Genomic DNA, 26,057 nt, shown 5'->3' with positions numbered 1-26,057 from the left:
AGCAATATTCATCAAAAAAATATGGGCATTAAAATATATTCATCAAAAAAATATGGGCATTAAAATATGAAATTATTGGTAGTAAAACACAAAAATATGTTCATCGGGCATGCCCGATGAATAAAAATTTTCATCGACGAATATATTATATTCATCGGGCATGCCCGACGAATAAAAATCTTCAAAAGTGTTTCTGGTCCTCAAATTTGCTTTCGCAGTCTTTTTGCGCAGAATGGTACAGGCTAGACACAAGAATTCCGGTCCGCAATATTATTGTTTTGGGACGATATTCGCAAAGCACGTTTCAGTTTCAAAAAACGAGTCTTTGACTGGGACCCTTTGACTGTTGGACGTGGACGGTGGAAGAAAGGTAGGAATATTTTATTGAATACCATCATATTTTTCTAGGTTAGGGTGTTAGAGTCTGGAAATGATCTTTGGCCATGGTATATGTTCCTGTAAGGGTTCCTCTTTTCTCTACCTTGGATTTTTTATCATGAAATCCAGAATCAAAACTGCAACAAATTGCATATGTTTTTATAATGCTTGTTGTTCTAGACTCATTGGGCTTTTCCATTTTTAGACCATATACAAGGGTATAGACCAGACGGTCCTAATCCGATGTTCGATCATGATCGAAGTAATCAATAATGATCGATAATAATCAAAGGTGGTAAGTGACCACTTATTGATTTTATCGGTAATCGAATACCCACACCACACAACTATTTTGGTATTTTTTTCTACCATTTTTCGATTCGTTCGAGCATTTTGATTACTGTTTGATCATTTCAATTACTTTTGATTACATTCCAGGCCCCCGCGCTCGATAGGATTGATCATCGGAACGGCTCGATGACGGATTGATATGTGATCGATGGATTACTTATCGATCCGGATAGGAGATCGATAGAGGATTGAGCCATAAAAAATCTTGAGTATCGATCCGTTGTCGATCCCTTATCGATCCATATTTTGATCGATTGCCGATCGATCTTTCATCGATTATCAATACTTACTATTGGATACTTTTGGTATACTATTATCGATCGGATATCGAGTACGTATATTTATCGATTATGGATCGATAAACGATCGATAGGTAATCGATTAATGATCTTGGTCCAAAAATCTTGAGTATCGATCTTCTATCGATCTCCTATCCGGATCGATAAGTAATCCATCGATCACATATCGATCCGTCATCGAGCCGTTCTGATGATCGATCTTATCGAGCGCGGGGGCTTGGTTACATTGAATTACCTTCGATCATTTTGATTACACAACATTTTATCGATCACCATTCAAACATCATTTGAATTACTGACAGTAAACTAGACAGGAGACCCGTGAAGTGTTTTTTACATTGATATACACATGCCAAACTATCCACCCCCAGGCTGTCGGTGAACCAGACCAAAATTTCTAGGCAAGTGATGAAAAAGTTTGCCCTATAAAGGTTTACCATAACTTTTTCGATTCCAGGAAACTTAGCTTGATTGACTGGAAGAATACGGTAAATCATAGGCTGCTCGCATCCACTAACGAATCTGTACCGTACTTAGCGCTAACTTTCAATCATTTCAAATACCGAGCTTAAGTTTGAAACATTGAAAATGGCCCGGAAAATGCAAAGACGACCCTGCCAGCTCACCGGATATTGTGGTACCGGACATTTTGATAAGAATACTTTTTACCACCGGACAACCCCAACACCAGACTTATGGAAGTCTGAAGTCCGAAGTGTTCGGTGACACATTTATTTTTTTTCTGATGCATGTCCAGTGCTTAGAGCTCCCGGTATTTAACACCAGACTGTTCGGTGCGCCGGCAGGGTCATATTCAAAGAAATTTCAGTTCTGGGGGTGGTCGTAGCACTTTTTTATCAGGGGATTGTAACAAAAATCAAAAAAAAATTACTGGAACAGAGTTTTCCAAAGCTTTCTGACCACCTGAGAGATTTTGGTACTTGAAATTCAATTGTTAATCAATAAGAGGTCGTTCAATTACTTCAATCATTATTGACAACTTCGATAATCGAATTTATTGATTAGCACCGTCTGGTTATAGACAAGCTTTTCCAGGAGGTTTTCCAATTTGATTTTCTGAGGGTTTTTTGGTACATTTTTTAAGAATTTCCAAAGGGGGTCATTGCTCCTCAAATGGCAATTTTGTAATTTTGTAAAATTGCTTTTTCCATTTAATTTTACAGCATTTATTTTCCCAGATTTTCTATCATTTGCGAAATTAAAAGTCTGATTTACATCAAGAGGCAAAAGAGTAGAAAGAACATATCTGAATGGAAGAAATTTTTGCGGCATTTAATTTTGCGGTTTTGGGTGTCAAATGCAAAATAAAATGCCGAGAAACACAAATCTTACGTTCGGAAATTTTACCTCTAAATTCCATATTTTGAGGCTAGATTAGCCTAACTTAAAATGCCTTCAACCGCTAAATTAAATGCCACAAAATTTTCTTCCCTTAAGGTAAACAATTAAAAACCAGCTTGAACTTATCAAATGCCATCAAATCTACCTGGTGAAAAAGTGTTGTGTTTGAAAAGATTTGGAAAATACATTAGAAGCATTTTTAATTCAATATTATTTTTATCATTTTTTCTCTTTCATATCTATTTCATTTAAGAATTACAATGGAAGAAAATGACCAATTAAGAACATTTATTCGCAATGTTGTGGAAGAGAGGGTGGAAGAGATGGTTGGCTCTCCCCCTCCTCGAACATCTCCTTTGCCTCCAAATCCATCAAACATGGCAAACTTGGTTGCTAGGACAAGATCATTGATTAGAAATGCAGCTGCTAGTGCCAACAATTTAAACACTACAAATACTTCCCCGGCTCATCCAAATCGGATTTTGACTGGAGGAAAGAGAAAAGCTCCTAAGGAGAGTACTCACGAACTCACAATGTTGCTTCCTAAAGAGGATGCCATTGAAAACTACCCTTTTGCTGAGGTTTTAGTTTGTGCCAGAACCATGCTGACGCTACACAGCAACATGTTGGAATCAGAAATACGGACAACAATTGTTAGATCCTGTAGAGGAGAGATAGCCTTCAAAGATGATGACTTTGTTTTTGTGAAAAGGTATAAAAATAGAATCTACGCCCCATCTGTTGCTTCAGGGTTCTCATATGACTACGATCAGTTAAAGAAGTTAGCAGGACAAGGAAAAATTTATGCACGATTGAAAAGAATGCCACCCATCGATCTTAACATTGATGAAGATGATGATGATGAAAGAGTACTACCACAGGTTCTGCGAAATTTTCAACAGGTGAGCAAGATTTTGAGCATGTTTAGGTCACATATGGCAAAAAGTCATACTTCAATTTACAAAACAGTCCAGTCTAAAATTTGGGAAATATAGCCATGAGGTAGCAGAAACACTAACAGCTGAATGGTGGCATAACTCAAAAGAAATCTTAGGTATTTCAAAGTATATTAGGAGAATATTAATGTCTTACCGTCTTCATTTTCGAAATTTATTGGTGTTGTGGTAGCGTTAACCATTTTGCTTTAAATCTTTAGTTGAAAGTATTGAGTTGGTTTTGATTTAAAGAGATATTCTTTTTGGTTTTTATTTTTTATTTTTGATAATTGCGAGTTGATTATGTTTTTTGGGTATCCTCTGTTTAGAAGGGTGGATTTAAGATTCATTAGTTCTTTTTTTTAATTTTGTTGTCTGTAGTTATTGTTCTGTATCTAAGTATTTGGGTATATATAATGTTAATTAAGGTGTGTTTCGGATGGTATGGCGAGTAGTGTAGAAGGGAGTCTGTATCAGTTGGTTTTTTATAAAGTTTACTCATATATGTGTCTGTAGGTTTGTCCAGGTATATTGTGGTGTCAAGAAAATTAATGGATGTTTTAGAGAATTCAATGGTGAATTTTATTTGTTTATGTACACTGTTGATATTTTTGAACATGTCAAGTAAATTTTGTTTATTTCCGTTCCATATTATGAATATATCGTCTAGGAACCTTTTGTAAATCTTGATGTAACTATTGAATGGGCTGTTTATGATATGTGTTTCTTCAAATTTTCCAAGGAATAAATCCGCGTAGGCCGGCGCTAGCCTTGTTCCCATGGCGGTTCCCCATAGTTGTTTATATAGTGTCGATTTGAATAAAGAATAGTTATTTTGTAACACAAAAAGAAACAGGGTTTTTAGTATTGTTGAATTGGGAACAAATTTTGGTAATATGTTTCTATATTTTTCTACATAGTATAAACAGGCGTCTAAAATAAACCCTAGAGGGTGTAGGCTGCACGCATCCCCTCTGATATGATTTGATATAGGGGATGCGTATCGTCTAAAATATTTCTGTCCCAATTTACCCCCGTCTTTTCTTTTTTCTTTTTTGATTATGCGTCATAGCAATACAATGACTTCTTTTTTTCTTTGTTCCATGAATAAAAATTTATAATTATGGAAACAACAACACAATGACTTCATTTTTTTCTTTCTTTGATTGGATGTGACGAAATTATGTAAATTTATGCAAATTTTGCCTACCCCAATTCTGGGGTAGATCTCGGACGGGAATTTCATACACGATACGCATCCCCTATATCAAAATCAATTTCGGGGATGCGCGCAGCCTATAGAGGGTGTTACTCAATCACGGCCCAGCTAAAGCTTTGATGGCAGTTTTGTTGATTCTGGTACCCAGTCAATGTGGGTGAAAATGATGACCTTGTAGTGTTTTGCTATTTGACATTGAACAAATTTTTTAAAGTGACCCACATCAACTGGATACCAGATTGATAAAAACTCCCATCAAATCTCATGTCAAACACACCCTCTAGGGTTTATTTATGATCTCTATGGTTGGAGCTTGGGCACGCCCAGCCCAGCAGATTACAGGCAAAACTTAAAATAAAAAAGCCTCTTTCAAAACGATTTTCAAACTTTTTCGTAGTAATCTTTTTTGTTCCCTTGGAAGGTTTTCTCTCAAATGAACCAAAAGTTTTTTCATTTTGACCATTTTTCCTTTTTAGATGACGTCATGTCGCCTTATTTTCTTAATATCTCGAGATATAGAGATTTTCAGATATAGGTTGTGGCCTTTTTCTTTACCGGTTTTTCATGCTCTTTCGAATGGAACAAAAAAAATTTTAGATTTGACGACTTTAATTTTTTGTAACAGGGGTGTTAAAATTTTGTAACCCAAAATTTTCTTGACCCTTGAGGGGTCAGGGCATCAGATCCAAAGTTAGTTTGCTTGTAACAAATATGGTGCACACGAGAATACATAAGCCCCTGCACTGTGAGAACTTTGAGAAAATTCTTGAAGATGAACAAAATCTTTCTTTGTTTTTAGGCCAATAACTCCAACACTCAGCAATCTGACGTGAGCAGAACCAATGATTCACAGCAACCTGGCAGTAGCAGAGCCAATGATTCACAGCAGCCTGGTGGGAGCAGAGCCAATGATTCACAGCAACCTGGCAGTAGCAGAGTCAATGATTCACAGCAACCTGGTGGTAGCAGAACCAATGTTTCGCAGCAGCTTGGTGGGAGCAGAGACAGGAATTTTGAAATTTTGACTGGAGTATTTCCTGGTGCACCCACACATGTCGTAAACACTGCACTCTCGCAGACATCTGACCTTGATGAAGCAGCAGACATAATTGCTCAGGAATTGTGTCCAGTGTCTATCGAAAAAAAACTGACCGCCCAACTTGCAGGAAAGCGGAAATCAATTGTTCATGTTAATCCTGAAACTCTTGTAAATAATGTATACACTCTGTACAAAGACCCAAATCTGGATTTTGGAATACCATTACAAATCATCTTTTCGACGGAAGCATCGCAGGGACCTGGGGTTGATCTCGGTGGCTTACTCCGTCAGTTTTACACAAGTTTTTTCCAGCAGATTTCAGATCCCTACGTTGTAACCAACAAGCTTTTTGAAGGGGAACTGCCAATGTTGCTCCCTGTATCAACAGCTGAAACGTATATCAATGAAAACTTTGTCATGGTTGGAAAAATAATTTCCCACTATATATGCCAGGGAGGAGACGGTTTCCCATATCTGGCACCTACAATTTACACTTACATTGTGACAGGCTGTATCAAGGATTCTTTGTTTGGGATTGATTCAAAAGAAGTAGCAAGCCCAGTCTACAAGAATCTTATCAAAAAGGTAACTAAATATATACTCATTATTTCACTGTCACGTTACAGTGCATACACTGTTTTACCTTGAGATCCTAATACTACTGTTGTTTGTTTATTCATTTGTTAGCTACACTTTTTGAGAGCAAAAATTTTACAATAAGGCTAAGAATAAGCAAAGGCCAAGATATCTAGAATTTTTGTTGAAAAAAGCTCTAAATCATAGTGTCCCCTGAAGGAGTTCCAAGTCTCACTCTATTAGAAATGAGGTCTCAGCCGAATCTAAAATCACCCCTAGTGTAAACCTCAATATTTTCTTATTGGGAAACTCTCCCACTCACAAAGCCAACGTTGGAAAAGGATTTTTCACTGAAGTTAATTGTATGTTTCAAATTGTGATACCTTCCTTCCCAAAGAAGTGAAAAGAAATTGTAAATTGGATGCATGGTGTCACATGCAAAATCACCTTGAGATTGCATATGATTGTACTTGAGAAACTTTAAATTGAGGACCTTAGTCTCACCACTGAAAAAAAATTTTCAAAGATTTTTACAAAACGATTCTGCAACTTAGAGATTGGCTACTTGTCTATGAAATCACTATTTAATGAATCTCTTTCTAGTTTAAGTCATGTAATCTCTTGAGCAGATCCTGATTGCTCCATTCATGGTTTCTCAAGTGGATCTCTGGCATAGGCAAGGTTAATGAGAAAATGTAAACAAATCTGTGTAAACCGTTTTGCCTGAAACCAAAAAGAAAGGGTTGGGTTGATTTCATGTGCAATTGTGCGATCCAATTTTAATATTTATCCAAAATCTGGTCGAAAACACCAAGGCAACATAGTGAGCTGTTATGGGGTTAGTACTTGTGAGTGTGCACAGGGTAGTTGAATTTCATATTTTGTGCTTTTTTTCTATATAAACAGATATGCAACGCTGACACTGCTGAATTGGAGGAGCTATCAAGTGATGAGACATTATGTATCATCATAGATGAGATAAGGGAAAGATCGGTCCTTACAGTAAGTTTTTCCTTATTGATAGTTTTGTCAAACCTAATTTTATGACTTTTTCATACTTAGTTGTTTGGTACATGATTAGCTTTCTTGTGTTAAAATTTTGTTCACTTGTTTGCACCTTAAACCTTTCTTCTCGAGCATCCAATTCATCATGGTGAGCTAGTAATCACGTTCCTTTTGTTTACAAGATGAAATCTGAAATAGAGTTTTGGGATCAATATGTGGAGAAAAAAATTTCATGCGGCTCTTTTTGTCGCCCATTGAACTGGAAGCAAAAATATTTTTTAACTTTTTTACCTCAAGCTCCTTTTTTACAGGCCTTTTTGCCTTTTTAGATGCCTAGTTGGCAATTTTCGGTTGTTTTTGCAGCCCTAATTGGCGTAAGGGTAAAATTAACCTGTGGCAGAATTAGGGCTGTTGGAAAAAGGGCTGGTGAAATAACGAGCAGATAAAATATCAAAAGAAAGATTTGCTCTAGTCATTGTTTCCCCGCCTTTATAAAGGGGGATCATTCTGATTTCGCCCCTTTTCTTTAGGTACTTAATTGGTATAAACTTTTGCGGGGATTATATTTCATCTGCTAAATTTTGAGATTTCGGGGGACTTAATCTCGCAGATGAGGGGTTTGCTAATTTTTCGCAGGGATTTAGTTCGGATGATCAGGCTTAGGTCTCTATAGATTACTTTTGATAGTGTTAAAAATTCGAATACGAGAAGATTCCACGCAGAATGGGATTCGAGGAACGATAATAATGAATCTAAAGAGGAAAGAGCAAAACAAAACTCATAATACATTATTCAGTATTTAAGATTTTCTTATATTGAAGAAAAATTTGTTGCGGGGATGAGGATCTTTCAAATTTCCATTGGGACTTATTTTTGCGGATGACACCCAAATCCGCGTAATTTTATCCTGCAGAAGTTGACCCTTTTTGTATTAAAGTATTTGGGGAAAGTGAAAAATTTGAAATTTAACGAGGATAAATAAAGGAAAATAAAATTAGGGGATGTTGGAATCAAAACATTAAAAAGAATTCCCAGGTACCTATTAAAAAGTGGCCATATAGTGTTAAGGGCTACTTAGACTACAGCAATATATTGCTCATCAATATATTGTTGAATATTGTTGGAATATTAAAAGTAAGTGTAAGAGCCCTGACAATTAATTGCGAGACGTTAAAAGTAAATAAAATTTCGCTAACAATTAATTGTCGGGGCTCTTACACTTGCTTTTAATATTCCAACAATATTCAACAATATATTGATGAGCAATATATTGCTGTAGTCTAAGTAACCCTTAAGAATCACATATCAATTGAAATTTTTGGGTTGCTACCCCTAACAAGGGTCCTAACCACGCCCAACCAATCCAAAAAAATTGAAATAAATGGTGGGGGATATTAAACAAGGGGGAATCGAAAAAAATCCGGAATTTTAGTAGGGGAGCCAACCCAGTAGGACTCTGTCTTAAATAGCCTATTTTTGCCCTAATTTGCCTATTTCTGCCCTAATTTGCCTCTTCCCTTTTATCAGGAACTTGAGGGTATAAAGTTTTTTTTTATTCTGTTCTAGGAACATACTAAAAGTAAGATTTTACAATCAATGGTGGTGTTTGATGTGTTAATCAGACGAAAAAGCAGTCTTGATCAACTAAGAGAAGGCCTCCAGACACTTGGCGTGCTTGATGCAATCAAATCACACCCTGATGAAATGAGGAAGTTCTTTGTCTGTGAGAAAGAATTATCAAGCGATGATGTTGTTGCTACGCTGGAATTTGTGAATGGTAGCAACGAAGAACAACTGCTTACTAAACGCACCATTGAAGAATTTAGTGTCCAGGAGTTGAAACAACTTTTAACTTTTGCTACGGGGTCGCCAACCTTGTTTGCCTTGAGAAACAGGAAAATAAAAGTTAAATTTGTTGATGGTACAGCTTTTGCAACTTCCACGTGTTTTTTTCTACTTGCTATTCCACGAAATTCTGTGACGGATGAACTCTTGGGAATCTGTATCAAAGCCATTATAGATGGATCAGGATTCAACTCCTCCTAGACATTAGACTTCTAATTCTATTTTTGCTTTACTGGAAAAAAACTCTACTTCTAGATGTTCTTTTATTTTACTCTTGATTTTTTAGTTGTTTTAGGTTGTTTTGTTTCTATTTGTTTTCTTTTTTTTGACTATTGCAATTTTATCGATTTTTTTCTGGAAATGAAAATAAGGAGAATGATTCCGTCATTATGGATTCTGATATGCTGGCTATTCCTCGCAATGCGCTAACAGATGAAAGTATGGATTTTAAATGTTTTATGGAGTCAATCATAAGTGGATCAGAGTTTAACACTAGTTAAGTTTAACACTGGTTAAACTAGCAAAACTTTATCTTGTTTTCTGTCTTTTGTCTTCCCGCCTCTATTTGAAGTAGGTAACTATGAAAGGTGAATTTTTCACATTTAGGCCTTTCATTTAAATGAGCCTACACTTGTTAATATTAATATTTGTTAAGTTAATATAAAGATTTTATTTTACAGAGTATACTTTAGATACACGCTAATTTTATTATAAAAAAGAAAGCTCTTTCAAAAACTGGCATTCCACAGATAGATATTCAATGCACAAAAAATACTAATTGTGTTCAAAAAGTCTTTGGAGTTTTAACGAGAATCATATAAAATTGTTTGCGTATCCCTCTAAATTTGAAATTTTAATCTTTGGTTTCGTGATAAATTTGTATGATAAACTTTAATACAACATTCTTGGAGCATCCTGCTCGAGCATTTTCATAATTCTATTTGAATTTATGATTTAGAATCAGGAGCGGTTAATGAAAATGTGCCAAATGTCAATTTTTGTACCTAATTTACATTTTTAAAAGTCTTATATTTTAAAGAAAAGTTAGTATTTTTATATTTCGTTTTTACGCGTACTCTAGGGTACCTAATACTTGTGTGCCTTATTAATTATTGGATAAATATTTTTGAAAGTTCCTTTGTTTGCCCTAATTCTTCTGCATTAGCCTGCTTTTCTGAATTTTTCAACCCATGAAATTTTTAAATCCAACCCCCTGTCTATTAGACACCCTAGAGTATGTTTTACATTTTTAGTATTTCGCTTTTTACTTTAGGCCTACAAACTTTTGCGAGCAGAAAGTTTCGCGATTTTCGCTAATTTTGGCCTTTTTCGCGAAAGTAAATGCCTTTGAAAATTCTTGAAAGGGTAACTCTCGAAAAATTATTGAAAAAGTTGAAAATTTTTAAAGCTTCGAAATCAATATATTAACTAATATTATATGTAGAGCAATTTCATGCTTTAGAAGCCTCATTAATTATCAAAGATACCACTTTAAATCGAATTCAAGAAGTATTTGTTACTTTTAAGCCATTTTTGGTGCAAAAATTGTCATTTTGATCACCCAATCCGCGAAAGTTTATGCTCGCGAAATAAATTGTTTCGTTAAATTTGCGAAAGTAAATGTCCGAAATTTCGCGATGTTCCGACCTCGCGAAAGTTTTTGCTCGAAAGTTTCTTTGTAGGCATAAAGTACGCGTATGTCTTATATTTTTATACGTTTCGATGAAAAAATTGTTTAAAAAGTTGTAACTATTTTAAAGTTTCCCAAAACATATAGATGTTTCTTATTGAAAATATTTCTTACTTTTTTATTCTGCCGATAAGGGAGTGGTCAGAAAGGTTTAAGGGGCAGTTCCAAAATATTTTCTATATAAAAGGAGGTGCGAAATATTTTTCGGCAGGTCAAGAGATAACTCAGCAATTCAAATTTCACATTTGAAGATTCGAAACTATTTTCGGCCTAACGGGCATTATCGTTATAATTCTGCAAAGATAGCCTCACCATTTTGGTTCCTAGGTCTAACATTGTGTAAAAATAAGGTTCAGTAGACTAAGAAAGAATGTTTGTTAAGGGATCCCTTCTTACATTTTCATATGCCAGCATAGTCAAGCGTTTTTAGAAAGAGCTGAAAATACAGTGTTTTAGCGAACAAAGAAAGTGGTTAAAAATCGAAATTTTTCTCCTGTCGTCGCAAACCATGGTTTAGGCTTTTCTGCTCATCCTCTAGCGAAAAAGTTCCTTATACATAGGAAGTATAGGTCTGCGAATCAGACTAACCATGGTTGCGCCTCCTTAACCTCTGATAACATTATTACCTAAACCCTGTTAGGTCAATTATTCTTCTGTCTGAAAATTTGAGAATCGCAACGAAAAATATAAATCAACGTGAAAGGAGTTGCAAAACGAGCGTTCCGTTTTCGCAAAGCGAAGGATCGTTAACTCGCTGCGCTCGCTTCTATCATGAAAATTAGAGTATCTTTATTACGCCACAGCTAAATTTCACACCCTTCTAGCTGTTTTGGCAGATTTGGCAAGCTTAAAAATCAATAAAGTATAGCCGAATGTTAAAAGTCAATCTCCTTGGTAGGATTTGAAGCCAACAAATCCTACCAAAGTTGCGCGGCCTAGAGCGACCCGCCTGGTTTTTCAACAAATGCCGGATTGAAAGTAGAATTTACCGCCAAAATTTTGAAAGTATTCCTCAAAGACAAAGAAATTGCTAGATTCAATCCGACCTCAAAAATTCGGCGCATTTTTTAAGGCTTCACTTTTTCTTGCCTAAGAAAGGTTAAAGATTCTCCTCTAGCCCTTCGGGCTTTAAACTCAATGGATAAAATTCCCCAAGATAACCTTATAAGGGAACTAATTTTTGAGGGCCATTAAAAAAACATTTCCAAAAAATTGCTTACGTAAGTCACTCAACCGAAATTCTTTGAAAAATTCGAAAATCCCCAAATCAACGTGAAAGAAGTGACCCACAATTAAAAATTTGGCAGAAAAAATTGCGATAGATTTTACTTTCAATCCGGCGTTTGTGTAAAAAACCACGCGCGGGCGTTCTGGATTGGAAATAAGTAGCTTCATTTCCCATCCAAAAGTTTCTCCTCTAGCCCCTTCGGGGCTTTAAACTCAATGGATACAAACCATACGAACGGTGTGCGATAAATTTTTACTGATTGGATTCGGTTATTCCAAACGTTAAAACACAAAAGTCTTAGAATATATACAAAAAGAAAAACCTTATCCTAAACCTAGGGTTGTACAAGCAGACAAATAAGAACATAGGTAGAATCGAAATAAGATTAAACTAAAATACTAACTAAAATAGTTTTCTACGACACACCATGATGACAAGCACACTTTACATCTTAACTTACAGCAACATTACTACACTAACATTAAACGGGAAAATTGAAATCAGTTACAATTTATTTCCTACGCCTCAAAAATATACAAATCCCTAATAAACTATAATACACTATAAACAATGCTAGGATATGACGATACAAAAAAGACGCTATGAAATCGAATGCACAGAAGACAAAAAGAGACGCAATCCCAAGTGACACTCATGACGTAATTTAATTAAAATATATATCAAAACAAAGGCCTACATCATTACATGCAAAAAAATGGAAAGTGGTAAGCAAAGAAGATATTTGACGCTGTAACCTCAGCGCACTTTTCGATTGTCCAAGCATATACAGCCAAATTTTTACGTCTCGCATATGCGGATCTAGGCAAAGGATGCTATCCAAAGGATGCTCCACTCGCTAATCGCGCGCTAAACGCTTAAACGCTCGTTCCGCAATGAAGAAGAAAGACTTTCTTGGACTTTTCCTAAGACGAGTATTTTCAACTTTGAAGTGCTAAGTAGCAGCGCAGCGAAGAAAAAATATTTTGAAAAATCTCATGATTCTGAGCAGCAGTGAATTTAGAATCGCCATGTGTGATTAAGTGGAATCAAGTTTATGTCTAGTTGGAGAAGGCTGTTAAACATCACCATCTATCATTGGAATAATCAGAGCAGTGCATCATAGCGTTAGGTCTAAAAAATTTAAGAATCGTAAGAATCGCTTGCTTGAAGGAAGAAATAGAAGGAAGATTTCGTATATGCTCGTCCCGGGGGGGGAGTACTTAGGCAAAAATAGGTGCTGGGTGTGTGCGGACGGTAAGGGTCGGTTTTTTCACCTTCCAAAAGTCTCTCTAAAGGGTTTTAAGGTCTCTAAGAAAATTTCAAAGTAGTCTCTCTAAGGGTTGGAAAATTCACGATCTTTAGGAAAAATTTTTGATTTTGAGAGAAAAAAATACAAAAAAGTTTCTCTAAGGGTAGGAAATGTTTCGAAAATCGAAGAAAAATTTTCAAAAAAGTCTCTCTAAGGGTCACTTTTTACATAAAATTTGGTCTCTCTAAGGATCGGTTTTTGAAGGTCCCGTCCGGACATACCCCTCATCCGCCAGCCCTAGTACCCCCTAGTACCCCCCGGGATGCTCGTCCAGGCCATTCCATTCGTTTATGCAAAAGAGAAACAAAGAGGCACGATATCGTTTGGTTCACAAAAGAAGGTATTACCCTCTCTGGGGAGGAAGATTATCTGAGAGGTAAGTTGGTGCAAAACCATTGACTATTTTGTAAAAGAATAAAAGTCTTCGGATCAAGCGCCTATCTTCTAAACTTTCGAGTCCTAGCTCAGATAAAGTTTTTCTGTGGACGTTCCTCTAAAACATCCAGTTATCGCAAGACAAGCATTGTATTGAGCAGATTCGAGTTTATCACTTATCAGAGAAATTGGAATTGCCAGGACGATCATACACAATATCTCCATAATCTAGGTGTGGTCTGACATGGGCTTTGTAGATGGTGACAAGTGAGATTTTCATTAAGACTGATAATCCCTGCGAAGATTAATCCCATAAAAGTACTTAAAGTCATTACCGAGGGTAAGTATTGGGAGATAAACACCGCGCGCGATGAACGACAGATATGGTATATGCTATAGCTCGATCATTTTTCGCCCGTCGTGCTAAAATAAACCAAAATACTTAACCTGCTATTAATTATCTAAAATAAAATACACCTTATCGGAAAGTCAGAGATCGCGAACACAAACACTGAGCTCTAAAAATAGTGGCTTGATACTTTACTGGAAGAAATTTTTGCGGGACGAAAATTTGGCGGATTTTGACATATGGGGGAATACAAACAATATATTTTATTGTGATTGCCTTTGTTTTTCTTTTCTTTCAATTCGCAAAGGAGTGCATTGCAATAAAAATCTGAAAATTGAAAAAATGAGAGAAATGGTTAAAGTAAAGAAAACACGAATGCTTGGAAATGCTTGGCTAATTACAACGATCAAATGTGCCAAATTTGATTTAAAAAAGACAACTAGATCAAAAAATAGACCTGAGTACAAAAAGCCCCCCCCCCCGCCCCTAGCCTGGCAAATATATCCATTGTTTGTATGTAAGAGATTTTGTGTGTAAAATATTGTTTCCGTGCGTAAAAAATTGTTTCTGTACGTAAAATATTGTTTCTGTGTGTAAAATATTGTTTCCGTGCGTAAAATATTGTTTCTGTACGTAAAATATTGTTTCCGTGCGTAAAATATTGTTTCTGTACGTAAAATATTGTTTCCGCGCGTAAAATATTGTTTCTGTGCGTAAAATATTGTTTCCGTGCGTAGAATATTTTTAGTAGTATATACTGGGTGGTTCAAAAGAAAATTTCCTCAGATCCATCAAAAATGATCCTCGAGGTTGCCTTTGCTTTATTGATACAGAGGAGGGTGTGACTTAACCCTATTGGTACGAGGCTTTTAGGGGTGGTTTAAAACTAGTTATGAGGTTTGAATGCTGTCTGTCAACATCATGTATCGTGCATATTGTACAATTTTAATTGACTCTTTTGATGATAGTTGCTGCCTGATTAGCTTATTTAAATGTCAGAAATTGGATGTCAGAAAGTTCATTGTTTTTAAATAAAGTATACTAGAAGCACTTTTTTGCCCCAAAGAAGACTTGTACTGTAGATAAAGAAATTTCATTAAGTTGAAAAATTACTGGACTAATGTGTGCTCCGAGGTCAACCCTGCAGCTTGATACTTTCTCCAGAAAACTCTAGCTATTTTTCGTCCAGAAGTTGAACTCTAATTCGGATGTGCTTATAACGAAATTTGTCATTCTTGGCTATGGAAAATGTGCTGGAGAATAAAAATCTAACGAAATAGTCTTTGAATGAGGTGCGAAAGATGTAAAGGGATTTGTAAATAGAAGTGTCCGTTGCATTTAAAAAGTTTTTATTATTTAGGTATGAGAATATAATATAGAACACAAGAAGAAACATAATTGTGACATAATAAAGATACAAATAGTGTTGCACACAGAGCATATGTGCGCGAATTGTGTTTATTTTGTGCATTCGTAAAATCCGAGTTGCACAAAAATGTTGTACACCTTTTTTTATAACCAACCCTAATTTTCGCTCAGAGCTAGAGTTGCTAAGGATTTCAAGGCCAAAAGTTGCTTGTCGATTTTGAACCAAAAACACTTGGCATCCTTGAAAATTTTGACTTTTTTCTTTATTTTATGCCTAAATTACTTACCTTATCGGCCCTATTTTACGCCGGCCCTAATTCAACGCTGGCCCCTTTTACGCCTAATCTTAACGTTTTCCATTTTTAGCCCGGTCGTAATTTAATTCAGACCCCTAACGCCGGCTCTTATTATGCCAGAGACGAAAAAATAACGCCAATAAGGGCAAGCGCCTACTTCTTATTAGAGACAAATCTTAAAAATATGAAAGTACTATGTCAAGTTTGGCATTATTTAAATGACAGTAAGTGTAAAAATGCATAAAAGACCCTCCAGAAATATAAAATCTCAATTTCAAAATAAGCGCTGCCCTTTTTTAAGCCGCACCTAAGCACATGTTGATGCCAAATAATGACGAAAATGCTTTTTTCATGTATTTTTGGCTGCTTTCTTATCTTTAGGGAACTAATTTTCGCGAAACTTATTTTCGCGCTATGAGGGTCTGAAATATTTATATTTTGAGGAATTGATTTTAGCGCTCGACACCCATCTTTCCAAAGAATTTTAGAAATTTTGGGAAAAATTTACTCAGAACTAATTTTCGCGCTTGACACCAAAAATGCGAAAATTAGTTCTCGCGAAAATTAGTCCCCTTGAGTTGATAATTAGTTTCGGGGCTAGGTTAAGCTCAAGCCAAGTTGCTTGAGTTTTTGGCCATTTTCAAGGCCGGAGCCTTAGCAACTCGGTTGATTATAAAAAAAAGTGTACTTTACTGTACAAATGTATGATTTCAAACTAAGTTTTTTCATAATTATATTCCTTGTAAAAACACTTGAAAGTATTTATAAACGAAATTTCAAAATCTAAATCAATACGCTCATCTCCTACACGTTCTTTTATTAGAACACTAAAATATGGCTTAGCCTTGATGTGCTTATTTGTTCAGCCTAAAATGTTCTTAAATGCGTTCTTAATTTTTCAGACTACAAATTGAAAATATCATGCAAACTAAATAGTACTAAAAATTGGTAAAATTTGGACAACATTTGACATTCGATTTTAGAAAATCTATCCCTACTGTCATTCAAAACTGCTTGAAAAGGGGGAAAAAGATTGTATAGTTTCTTGTCATTTTTTTCAAATCTGAGGCTGGGCATGTTCTTAAATGTTCTTAGTTTTTCAACGAATTTCAGCCTAAATGTACTTATAAACTAGGTTCTAATAAAAACAAAACGTGTACATCATTACATCATTAGAAAAACTAGAAACATTTGTTATGGATCCAACAAATTGGTATTTACGTGTACATATTGCATTTCAAGTCATTGGCAATGCTTTTTAATATGATAGGCGAGTCCGGATCGATGATTAAACTTTTTTTTACATAAGCTACATTCATAAGAGCGTGTGTTTAAACAATGTTTTCTATGCTCATTCAGATATTCTTTCTTTTTAAAAAACGATTTACATTTTATGCATTTATGTATGAAGCCACGTCCTGGCTTAGCTTTACATTTGTGAGCATCAAATGTCCACTTATAGGAGAAACTTTTGGTGCAGTAAACACAATCGAACTTTCCAACGTCATGAACTTTACGTAAATGAATGTCTTTTTTTTGTGTGGTTACGAATTCCTCATCACATTTTGAGCATTTTAAAGTTACACCGTGTGAATGAATTTTAGCTAGATGGTATTTCAACCCATTTTTGCTTTTGAATTCTTTCTTACAAGATTGTACATTACATTTCAAGAATTTATTGTCATGTTTCAAGTTCATGTGCTGCTTATATTCATAAGAATTTCTACTACGATGATCGCATATTTTACATTTTATTTTCCCATCATGATGATTCATATGAAACCGAACATGGTTCTTAGATTCTTCCTTTGGGAAATACGCGTCACAAACATAACAATGCATGGCTTGTTAAAATCTTTCTCTGCTCTTTTGCTTGATAATTTTCCTGGAAGTAAAAAAAATATATATATATTAGTAACAGAATATGATTAAAAAAGGTGATAGTAGTGAGGAAATATAGACTGCATTTTTTGGCTTTTTAATTAGAGCCAAAATTATTATCAGGCTTTTTCGAATTTAGTATTATCAAGGAGGGGGGGGGGGTTCCACCAGGTTTGAATAACCTTTGATCTAAGAGGTGCTATGAACGAAAAGTTTAGCAAGAACGTTCCCATCAATGATATAAACTCATGGTAAAAATTAAAAATTTTAGGTTGATGACGTCATCGCACCTATGATGACGTAATCATAAAGTTTTCCGGCCTTCTGGAGACCAAATAAAGATTTTTGAATTCTGTTTTGATTTTCTGAAATCGCATAGGAAGGACTTTTATTTAACATATTGCAGATTTTAGTCAGATGTTTAAAATTGGTCCTTAAGTTTAGGCTACACGAGCAATATTCTCTACAATTTTTGCATTGCACACACAATGAGAAATTGTTTGTGCAGCCACTTGATTTTTCCTGGTGCAAAAAAGTAAATTTCCTTGCAATGCAATGCAATTATTTTTTTTGCAGAAAAGATTGCAAGAATGTTGTAACAAAGTATATCTGATCTCATCATGTAATAGTTTTCTATAAATAAGAGTAATTTTTTATTGCTTCTTGAGGCACTAAAATTTTTTTTCCTGTATTTTTTTCTGAAAGTATTGAGCAACTTTTTTAGTGGCTACACGATAAAAAGTTAAGGCGCTTGCAATGCAATAATTGCATGCAAAAATTGCAGAAAAGATTGCTGGTGTAGCCTTGCTTTTACTATAGTAAAAATCTGAAAAATTTACGTCATTTATGCTGAAATCATTGATTTTAGCAACTTTATTGGATTTTTTTGAAAACTCTTATTGATACCTGAAAACTGTCAAAGTTTTGGCTTCATTATTCGACTATATCAAAAGGAATTTAACTGTTTAACCCTTGGTGCAGAGTTGAAAAATGTGACATTAAACAAGATTCAGTGAATGAAACTGTCATTTGAAACTGTCATTTCTTGTGTAATTTTGGTAAAATTTGAGCCAAAATGATAAAAAACACGAAATCCCCTGGGAAATTGAGGTCAAGAATGAAAAAGTTTATGGGGAAAAATTTTATGCAGTCTTGTTCTACATCTGAAACTGAACCATTAACCAAAACTTCAAGTGATTTGGTCAAGTGGTTCAGATTTTATCGCAATTTTAAATTTAAAAAAATTGGCGTTTTGAGCAGTTACCGCTGAATCCGCAGCCGCTCATGCTGTTATTTTCAAACTTTGGAAATTTTTTTTTGAAAATCTTTTGAAAGAATAAATTTGTAGAAAAGTCAACAAATTTGAAAAGGACTGGTCAAGCGGTTAAAATTCAGCGGGGAAAAACCTGGAGGGGGGTCCCTGAACAGTCTTTCACAGCATGCAAACAGGCACTCACCTTGACAATTAACACATCAACGACAGCGATTCCAACACATACTTTTTTCTTTATTCATTAATTTATTAGTGACTATAACGAGAGTAACAATACAAACTGAAATTACTATGAATATCAAACAAAGGTATAGTTTGACTTAAACCAACACATCATCACTCATTTAAAACTTTCTCTATCACTATTTATTACTTGATCAGAATTAGACCTTTTAGGGGTTTCCAGAAGTCATTAAGGATCTAAAGGGTTAAGGCCTTAGAGGGGAGACGTTTATTTGAAGTAATAAGGTATTTTAATTCTCCCAGATTCTCCTGGAAATATATTTTTCCTTCAAAAATTTTAGGTGACACTTACAAGTCTACTAACCCTCGACGTATTAACCGAGAGGAGGTAGGTTTTTTTTTTCTCAAGAGATTAGGATATGGATAGGCCTTTTCAAAGTCATTTTTAGTTATTTTGGCTGTAACAGAATAAAAACTTTTGCATGCAGTGCCAAACTGACATTCAAAATTTTCTTCAAAAATTTTTCATGAAAAAAGTTCAAAATCATTGCCTTCTTGCCACCTTAATTGAAAACTCGACTACTTGCCTCTGCTAATACACACGACACCACAGCTGTATACAACAAATTAAAATTTTAACATTTTTAGAAAACTTTTCTGGGATCTTACTTGTTCTATGGTAAGCAAGCTAAAGTCTTTAAAATAGTAAGAAAATTTTTATAATCTTAAGAATTTATCACTCTTGAATTACAAAATGTGTTGGTAAAAAATCTAAAACAAAACAAACAATCATTAGAACCTAAGAATCATCTAAACTGCAAACATAAAATATTGGACGGTAAGACAAATCACCATTTCTCTTTTGAAAAATAAAAAAAATGAAACCCCCAGATATTCATTCGAGGATCAAGTGTGCAAAATTGTTAACATGTAATTTTCTTCACTTTTATCTTTTTTTCTATGAAAATACCGGAGCTGGGTAATGCAATAAATATGAGATTTGGTTACATAATGAAGACAGTAAAAAATTTTTTCAAAGGTCTCGGGTCAGACATTGACATCACAACAACTAATGTCATTAATTTTATCATTTTCGTAGTTTATCATAGTTTCGTTTATCATAGCTCATTTTCACTGTCAAAAAGTATTTCAAAAGTATTGATTTGATCAAAAGATAAACTTAAAATAAATTGTACAAAGGAATAACTCAAGTAAAAGAAGCATAAGTATATAAAAAGTATGTTGTTACTTATAAATTTTGATTTAACAAATTTTGACATACTTGTAACACTTCTAAGTAAATGTCCACACCAAAAGATTCAGATTCTCTGACTAAATTAAAGTGTTGCATGCCAAGGTATCCCAAAAGGTCAGCATGGTGGTTCAATACATTTTCTACATTCACCTGGGCTAATTCGTTTTCTGTAGCACCAGGGAAGTTGTTATTTTGAGCATTGGGGTCATAGCCAAACCATTCTAAATCATCAACACCAAGGTCATCGGTATCACTAAGGGAATGAGTTGTAGCCAAGTTTCTATTTCTGATATCTAGCATACCATTCTGCCACATTTGTATTGGGCTTCTGTTTCTTTCAGTTCTCATGGGATGACAGTTCCACGAATTTGAAAAAAGGCTGATAGATTGATTAATTCTTGGCAAAAAAACATAGTGTAACACAAACTTGTGTAATTGATTTTCAATGTTCAAATCACCACTATCAACCATTGCTTGAAAGGTATAGTAATAAGTTGAGCATACACACCTGAAGACGTCTCTCCAGAGACGTTCAATTCTTTGATTTTGAGTGGAAGTACCCCTGATGGCACTTCCACGTCCAGGGCCACGCTGGTCTTCCATGGTCTGCCAAACCAATACGTTTTCCCCTCCATGATCTGTCCTCACTCTCGACGGTAAACCATAATTATTTACTGCAGTATTAAACAGTTCAACAACAGTTGTAGACCTGTTGTTTGTGGAGCACTTTAAAAATGTAATTAGTCTTGAAAACCCGTCAATGCAACCATGTATTACAAAGCCATATTTTACAAGACTATGGTGGCCGTCCAAATGCCACAAGCTGTTGGGTGAACGGACATTGTAACTTCGCCTATGAACTAGGGTTGCCCATCTCAATTGATTAAACAGGGGGTCAATCAACCGCAAACATGACTTTACACGCTTCTGCTGCACCTTTAAACCAATAGATCTTAGATATCCGCATGCCATTGAAAATCCAACAAATTTACTTTGTTGCTCCATATAAGATACCAATAATTCACACAGTTCAAGATCTGAAATTGTGGAATAACTGCCAATGTCTTGCAAATTTAACTCAATTTTGCGTCTATAAATTGTCCAACGTGAAACTAGTAATGTTCTAGCAATCTCAGACCAAGAATTTCCAAACTCTCGTAGTGCAATGAGAGTATTTCTATCTATATTAATTCTAGGTCTACCCCTGTCTCTTTGGGGGTTTGATAAATCACCATGAACAGGATGCTCTGCCTCCAACGTTGGCTGCTCCCACAAAAACATTGTCCCTGATGGCAACATGTGACTATGATCTCTGGTAATCATATCCCTCATGGTACACAAATTCTGAATGATTAATTCAAATAGATTGTTTGGTGTTTGAACTGGTGTAGTCGGAAGGGCATGCTGCAAAATCAAAATTTCACGAGAAATGTCTCCAACTAAAGATTCATCTCTTCTATCAAAATTATTTTCAATTCGTTCCAAAATGCTTTCGATACCCTCCATTATCTCAGCAAAATCCATCTAGAATGAAACTCAGAGTTAAAAATTCGTTCATTTTAAGTGTGTAAAAAACGTAAAAAATTGACTATAAGGAAAATATATATATTATAACATATTATTTAACTACTCATGTTATTAACCCGATTCAAAAATTTTCAAAACATGGTGAAGTGTAACAAAAAGCTAGCGTCACCTTTTGCTTAATTTTCCAACAATTATCTCCAAGACAATTTTATAAACTCAAAATCATTATCATAAGGCGAACGATAAAAAATGTTTTGTTTCCGGAATGCGGGTGAAGGAAAAAAGTTATCATGCGGCCGGCCGGAAAATAATTTTTTTTTGCTATTTTTGATAATTTATGGCTCATTGAAATAGAGTTTAAGAATAACTTTTATGTATAAACACAGCATAAATTATGCCCTAAGTTACAACAAGTACGGACTACTAACTGAAAAAAAGTTTGCGGCCAGGTCAGAAAAAAAATTTTTTTCACCTGGCCGGTTTCCGGAAACAAGAATTTTTTTTTGTTTCGCCTAAGTGTAAAATTGAAACTTTCAAAATTGAAGAGGGGGGGGGGTCAGAAATCTAAGACTAAAAACAAACATACTAAGGGGGGTGTTTCTTTGTACCACCGGACAACCCCAACACCGGACTTATGTCAGTCATAAAGAAATGTAAAAATTTGATTAATTTCGATTACTATTCGATCACCTTCTATTACTATTCGACTATCTTAAATTACTACTGTATTCGATCACTTTTGATTATATAGTATTTGATTACCTTCAACCCTAGATTCTTGATATGCGTAAGTATTTACAATCCCGGCATTTAATGTTGGCCAAAAATCAAAAAATCAGATTTTCCTTTCCCAGACCCCTTTGTTTAAGGAGTCTTTACTTGGATGAATCCAGGTGACAGTATTCTGTCCTAGAGCAGGACCCCCGGTGACGCCCGGATTTTTCCGGGTGCATCCGGGCGGAAAAAATAAATAGATTGTCAAAAACGCCCGGATACCACCCGGATTCCGCCCGGACGCATCCGCAAAAATTTAAAGGTTGAAAACGCCCTTTTTCTGCCTACACACCCAACGCCCACACTGCTCCTTGGTGGAAACCGGGCGTGCTCAACATTGAATAAAATTAAAGACCTTTTCGAAAAACATATAGAAAAGTTATGCAGCTAGAGAATTCACTTGACTTAACAATCATTTCTCCAGTAAGTAAATTTCTTTGGGCGATCATAAAACATCTTCAAATCCAGTCGGTCGGTCGCTGAATTTCGACTTGAAAATTTCAATAAGGGTACATAAAAAAATCTCAAACGGGACTCAATGTGGGTTCACTAAACAAAAACTTATAGCAAATGATGATTCAAAGAAGTGCTTGGCTATCAAAAAATTATTCTGACATTTTTCCGACTCGTCCGACTTGGGATTTATGTTTTGAGTCGGCCGGGGGCAACGCGAACAGAACATATTATTGATGGTCGCCACCTTGGTAAAACTGTATAATATGATTTAAGTTTTTTTAGATGACTTTTTACTTTTACTTTCTGACTTTTTACCCGGAAAAATCCGGGCGACATCCGGGCGTTACCCAGGGTCCTCCTAGAGCTCAACATTGAACAAGGGGTCAGGGGGACATGAGTTTCATTTAAATTCAACATTGCTTTAGCCAACAATTAAATGCCAGGATTGTACCACCGTCAACTGCTCCAACATGGGACGAGTGTACGCAACATGGGACTTGTTGATATCTGGCCTGTATTTTCATTTACTGCTAAATCTCTTTGACAACAAATTTGTTATGACAACTCCACCAAGTTTATCAATCATACTTTCTGTCATAACATGTCACAATAACTTTCACTGATAGCGCGCACTTTTTAACTTTTGTTTTCATTTAAAATGACCGGACGCCGAATGGAGTATTAGAAAACGCCTGCGGCCTAACTGCCTACCGCCAGTCAGATTATCTTCTATAAAATAGCTCCTCACTCCATGAAGGCAAAAGCCCAACTGAATATCTAGTAATCTAAGGCTCTATTTATACTAAAATGAGTAAAAATCAATCATGTCATTAACTACCTTGTTGGGGAAAACAATTTTTACATTGTTAAATGTCTTTTGTGTATATAAATTATTTCATGAAAAATAAAATTCCCCAACCAGGTAGTTAATGAGATAATTAATTTTTAATCATTTTAGTATAAATAGAGCCTTAGATTGCTAGGTATTCAGTTGAGCTTTTGCCTTCATGGAGTGAGGAGCTCTATTTTATAGAAGATGATCTGACTGACCGCCCGATGAGATTAACAAATAGTGAGTTTGTAACTTGCTGCGCGAGTGACGTCAAACGCTCACATTTGCATGTGTTTTCCACTAAAGATTTTTTTCATATTTCGATTTAAAAGCCTACCCAGTGCGAAAGAGAAATCGTGTATTTTTTAATACGCAGTTCATTTAACTCAAATCAACTGACTTTGGAGGTTCGGTGAAATGGTGGTGGAATGGTCGTCCCATGTTGCGCAAGATAGTCCCAAGTTGGAGCAGTTGACGGTAGTCATGATTACGTTATTTTTCCTAGATGGAAACTCCTAAGAAAAGTGCTGTAGCGCAAATGAAGGCTTCAAAAATTTGTCTGTCACATTGAGATTATAAAGCCTGAAGGCCTAGAGCAGAGTCTTTAACCTTTCCCAGGCAAGGAAAAGTGAAGCAACTAATTTTCCATCCGGAATGTGCCACAATCATCATGATAGATTGTATCTAGTGGTTGTTGTTTCATACCCATGTATTACAACCCATGTATTACAAGAGAAATCTAATAATTAATTAGAATTAGGGGCTCTCGCTCCTGCTGTCAAGGAAGTGAAAATATATTCAATTCAATACATTCGATAATCACATTTCAATCGTTCAATTAACTTTGATTAAATTCGATAATCAAAAAGTTTGATTTGATTTCGTTTCTAATGCATCAAAAATACACTTATCAGCTACTCTGGAAAAAGTGAGCCTTCCTGCACATTGGACGACCCTGGACACCGCCGTACATTGTAAGGTGTTGTACGGTGGGTACGGTGGGGTGTACGTACGGTGGATTTCGAGTTAACCTTATTCCACCACCGTACCAAGTCCCACCGTACAACATTTTAACTTGATTTCAGTTTCAGAAAGCATGCAAATTTTTAGATATTCAACCGTGGTCGGACTTACTGAAAAACTTTCTTTGGTACATTAAGTTTGACCACGGAACTTGTCTTTCGCGATCGCACTCCCACCGTACTATTGTACGGTGGGAAATTTAATGTACGGTGGGAAAATGTACGGTGTTTTCAAAGCTAACCTTTAATTCCCACCGGACATTTAAATCAAGCCCCACCGTACAACACCGTACAATGTACGGCGGTGTCCAGGGTCGTCACATTGGTGCAATGCAACATGTTCAATCCCACCCACCAACCTTAAACACTTTTTTGTGTTGCCACACAACAGCAGGAAAAAAAGAAATTTTGAGCATCGCATTTCCCCTGGAAATATCCTCAATCTAAATAAATCCCATCTGCATCTCTCCCCTATTTGCATTTAGTTTAGAATTCACAATTCGATTGACAAGGCTACTTACATCTTGGAGTATAGCCTGATGATCTGTACTGGTGTCTGAAATCAAATAAATGAATAAAGATTACACCCCTATTTTACTAGGGTAGAAAGAATCCCTGCTACTCCACCAAAAAAATACATATTTTAGTAAAAAGTAGAACACCGCTGTAAACTGCTACCATTATGTTAGTTTATTTTCCCGCCGTAAAAGCTAGTCTGCACCCATAATGCAATTAGCATAATGGCGTAATAGAACCAAGACCAGATTTCTAGTATTCGATTTTTATTTAAAAAAGACTGACTCGCCTATATTAAAAACAAAGACCAGATATTCTTTAAAGTCCGTTGGGCGGGCATGCCTGATGAACATAATTTTATTCATCGATGAAAAATTTTTATGCATCGGGCATGCCCGATGAACATATTTTCGTATTTTACTGCCCATATTTTATGTTTTACTGTCCATATTTTTTTAATGAATATTGCTACAGATAATCAACCATATCCCCTCTCCTGCAAATTTTCATCTGTTTCCCTTTCTTTTTGTTATTGATATCTGTTTCCCCCTTAAAGTTCAATCTGTTTCCAATGCAATATCATCTTTTTTGGAAACAGATATCTGTTTCCCAATTTATTATGTTATCTCCTAGAAATATTGATCTGTTTCTCTCTGATGACGTCATCAGCTGGAGTGGGGAAACAGATAGTTTTAAGGAAAAGGTCTCTCCTAG

At 35.5% G+C, this 26,057-nt stretch overlaps 1 protein-coding gene across 1 annotated transcript; it reads left to right on the top strand.

Annotated features, from left to right (window-relative positions):
- The first annotated feature begins 2,479 nt into the window (after window positions 1–2,479).
- Window positions 2,480–9,480, top strand: LOC136798495 (uncharacterized). The gene is made up of 4 exons (XM_067055119.1): window positions 2,480–3,292; window positions 5,344–6,168; window positions 7,066–7,161; window positions 8,731–9,480. Exons 1-4 carry the CDS (start codon window positions 2,651–2,653, stop codon window positions 9,208–9,210), a joined length of 2,043 nt encoding a protein of 680 aa, XP_066911220.1. The 5' UTR covers window positions 2,480–2,650; the 3' UTR covers window positions 9,211–9,480.
- The last annotated feature ends 16,577 nt before the right edge of the window (window positions 9,481–26,057 follow it).

Source organism: Clytia hemisphaerica, unplaced genomic scaffold, assembly GCF_902728285.1.
Source record: "Clytia hemisphaerica strain Z4C2 unplaced genomic scaffold, Clytia hemisphaerica genome assembly, whole genome shotgun sequence".
Taxonomy (NCBI): domain Eukaryota; kingdom Metazoa; phylum Cnidaria; class Hydrozoa; order Leptothecata; family Clytiidae; genus Clytia; species Clytia hemisphaerica.
The sequence above is the reverse complement of the archived record's forward strand: the minus strand, read 5'-3'. Positions and strand labels throughout refer to the sequence as shown.

What these genes read in the sequence shown, in the direction of transcription:
- LOC136798495 (XM_067055119.1), top strand. Translation starts at nt 2,651, where the DNA reads ATGGAAGAAAATGACCAATTAAGAACATTTATTCGCAATGTTGTGGAA. An exon ending in TTCTGCGAAATTTTCAACAG is followed by an intron (nt 3,293 to 5,343) that starts GTGAGCAAGATT and finishes CTTTGTTTTTAG; the next exon opens with GCCAATAACTCCAACACTCA. An exon ending in ACAAGAATCTTATCAAAAAG is followed by an intron (nt 6,169 to 7,065) that starts GTAACTAAATAT and finishes CTATATAAACAG; the next exon opens with ATATGCAACGCTGACACTGC.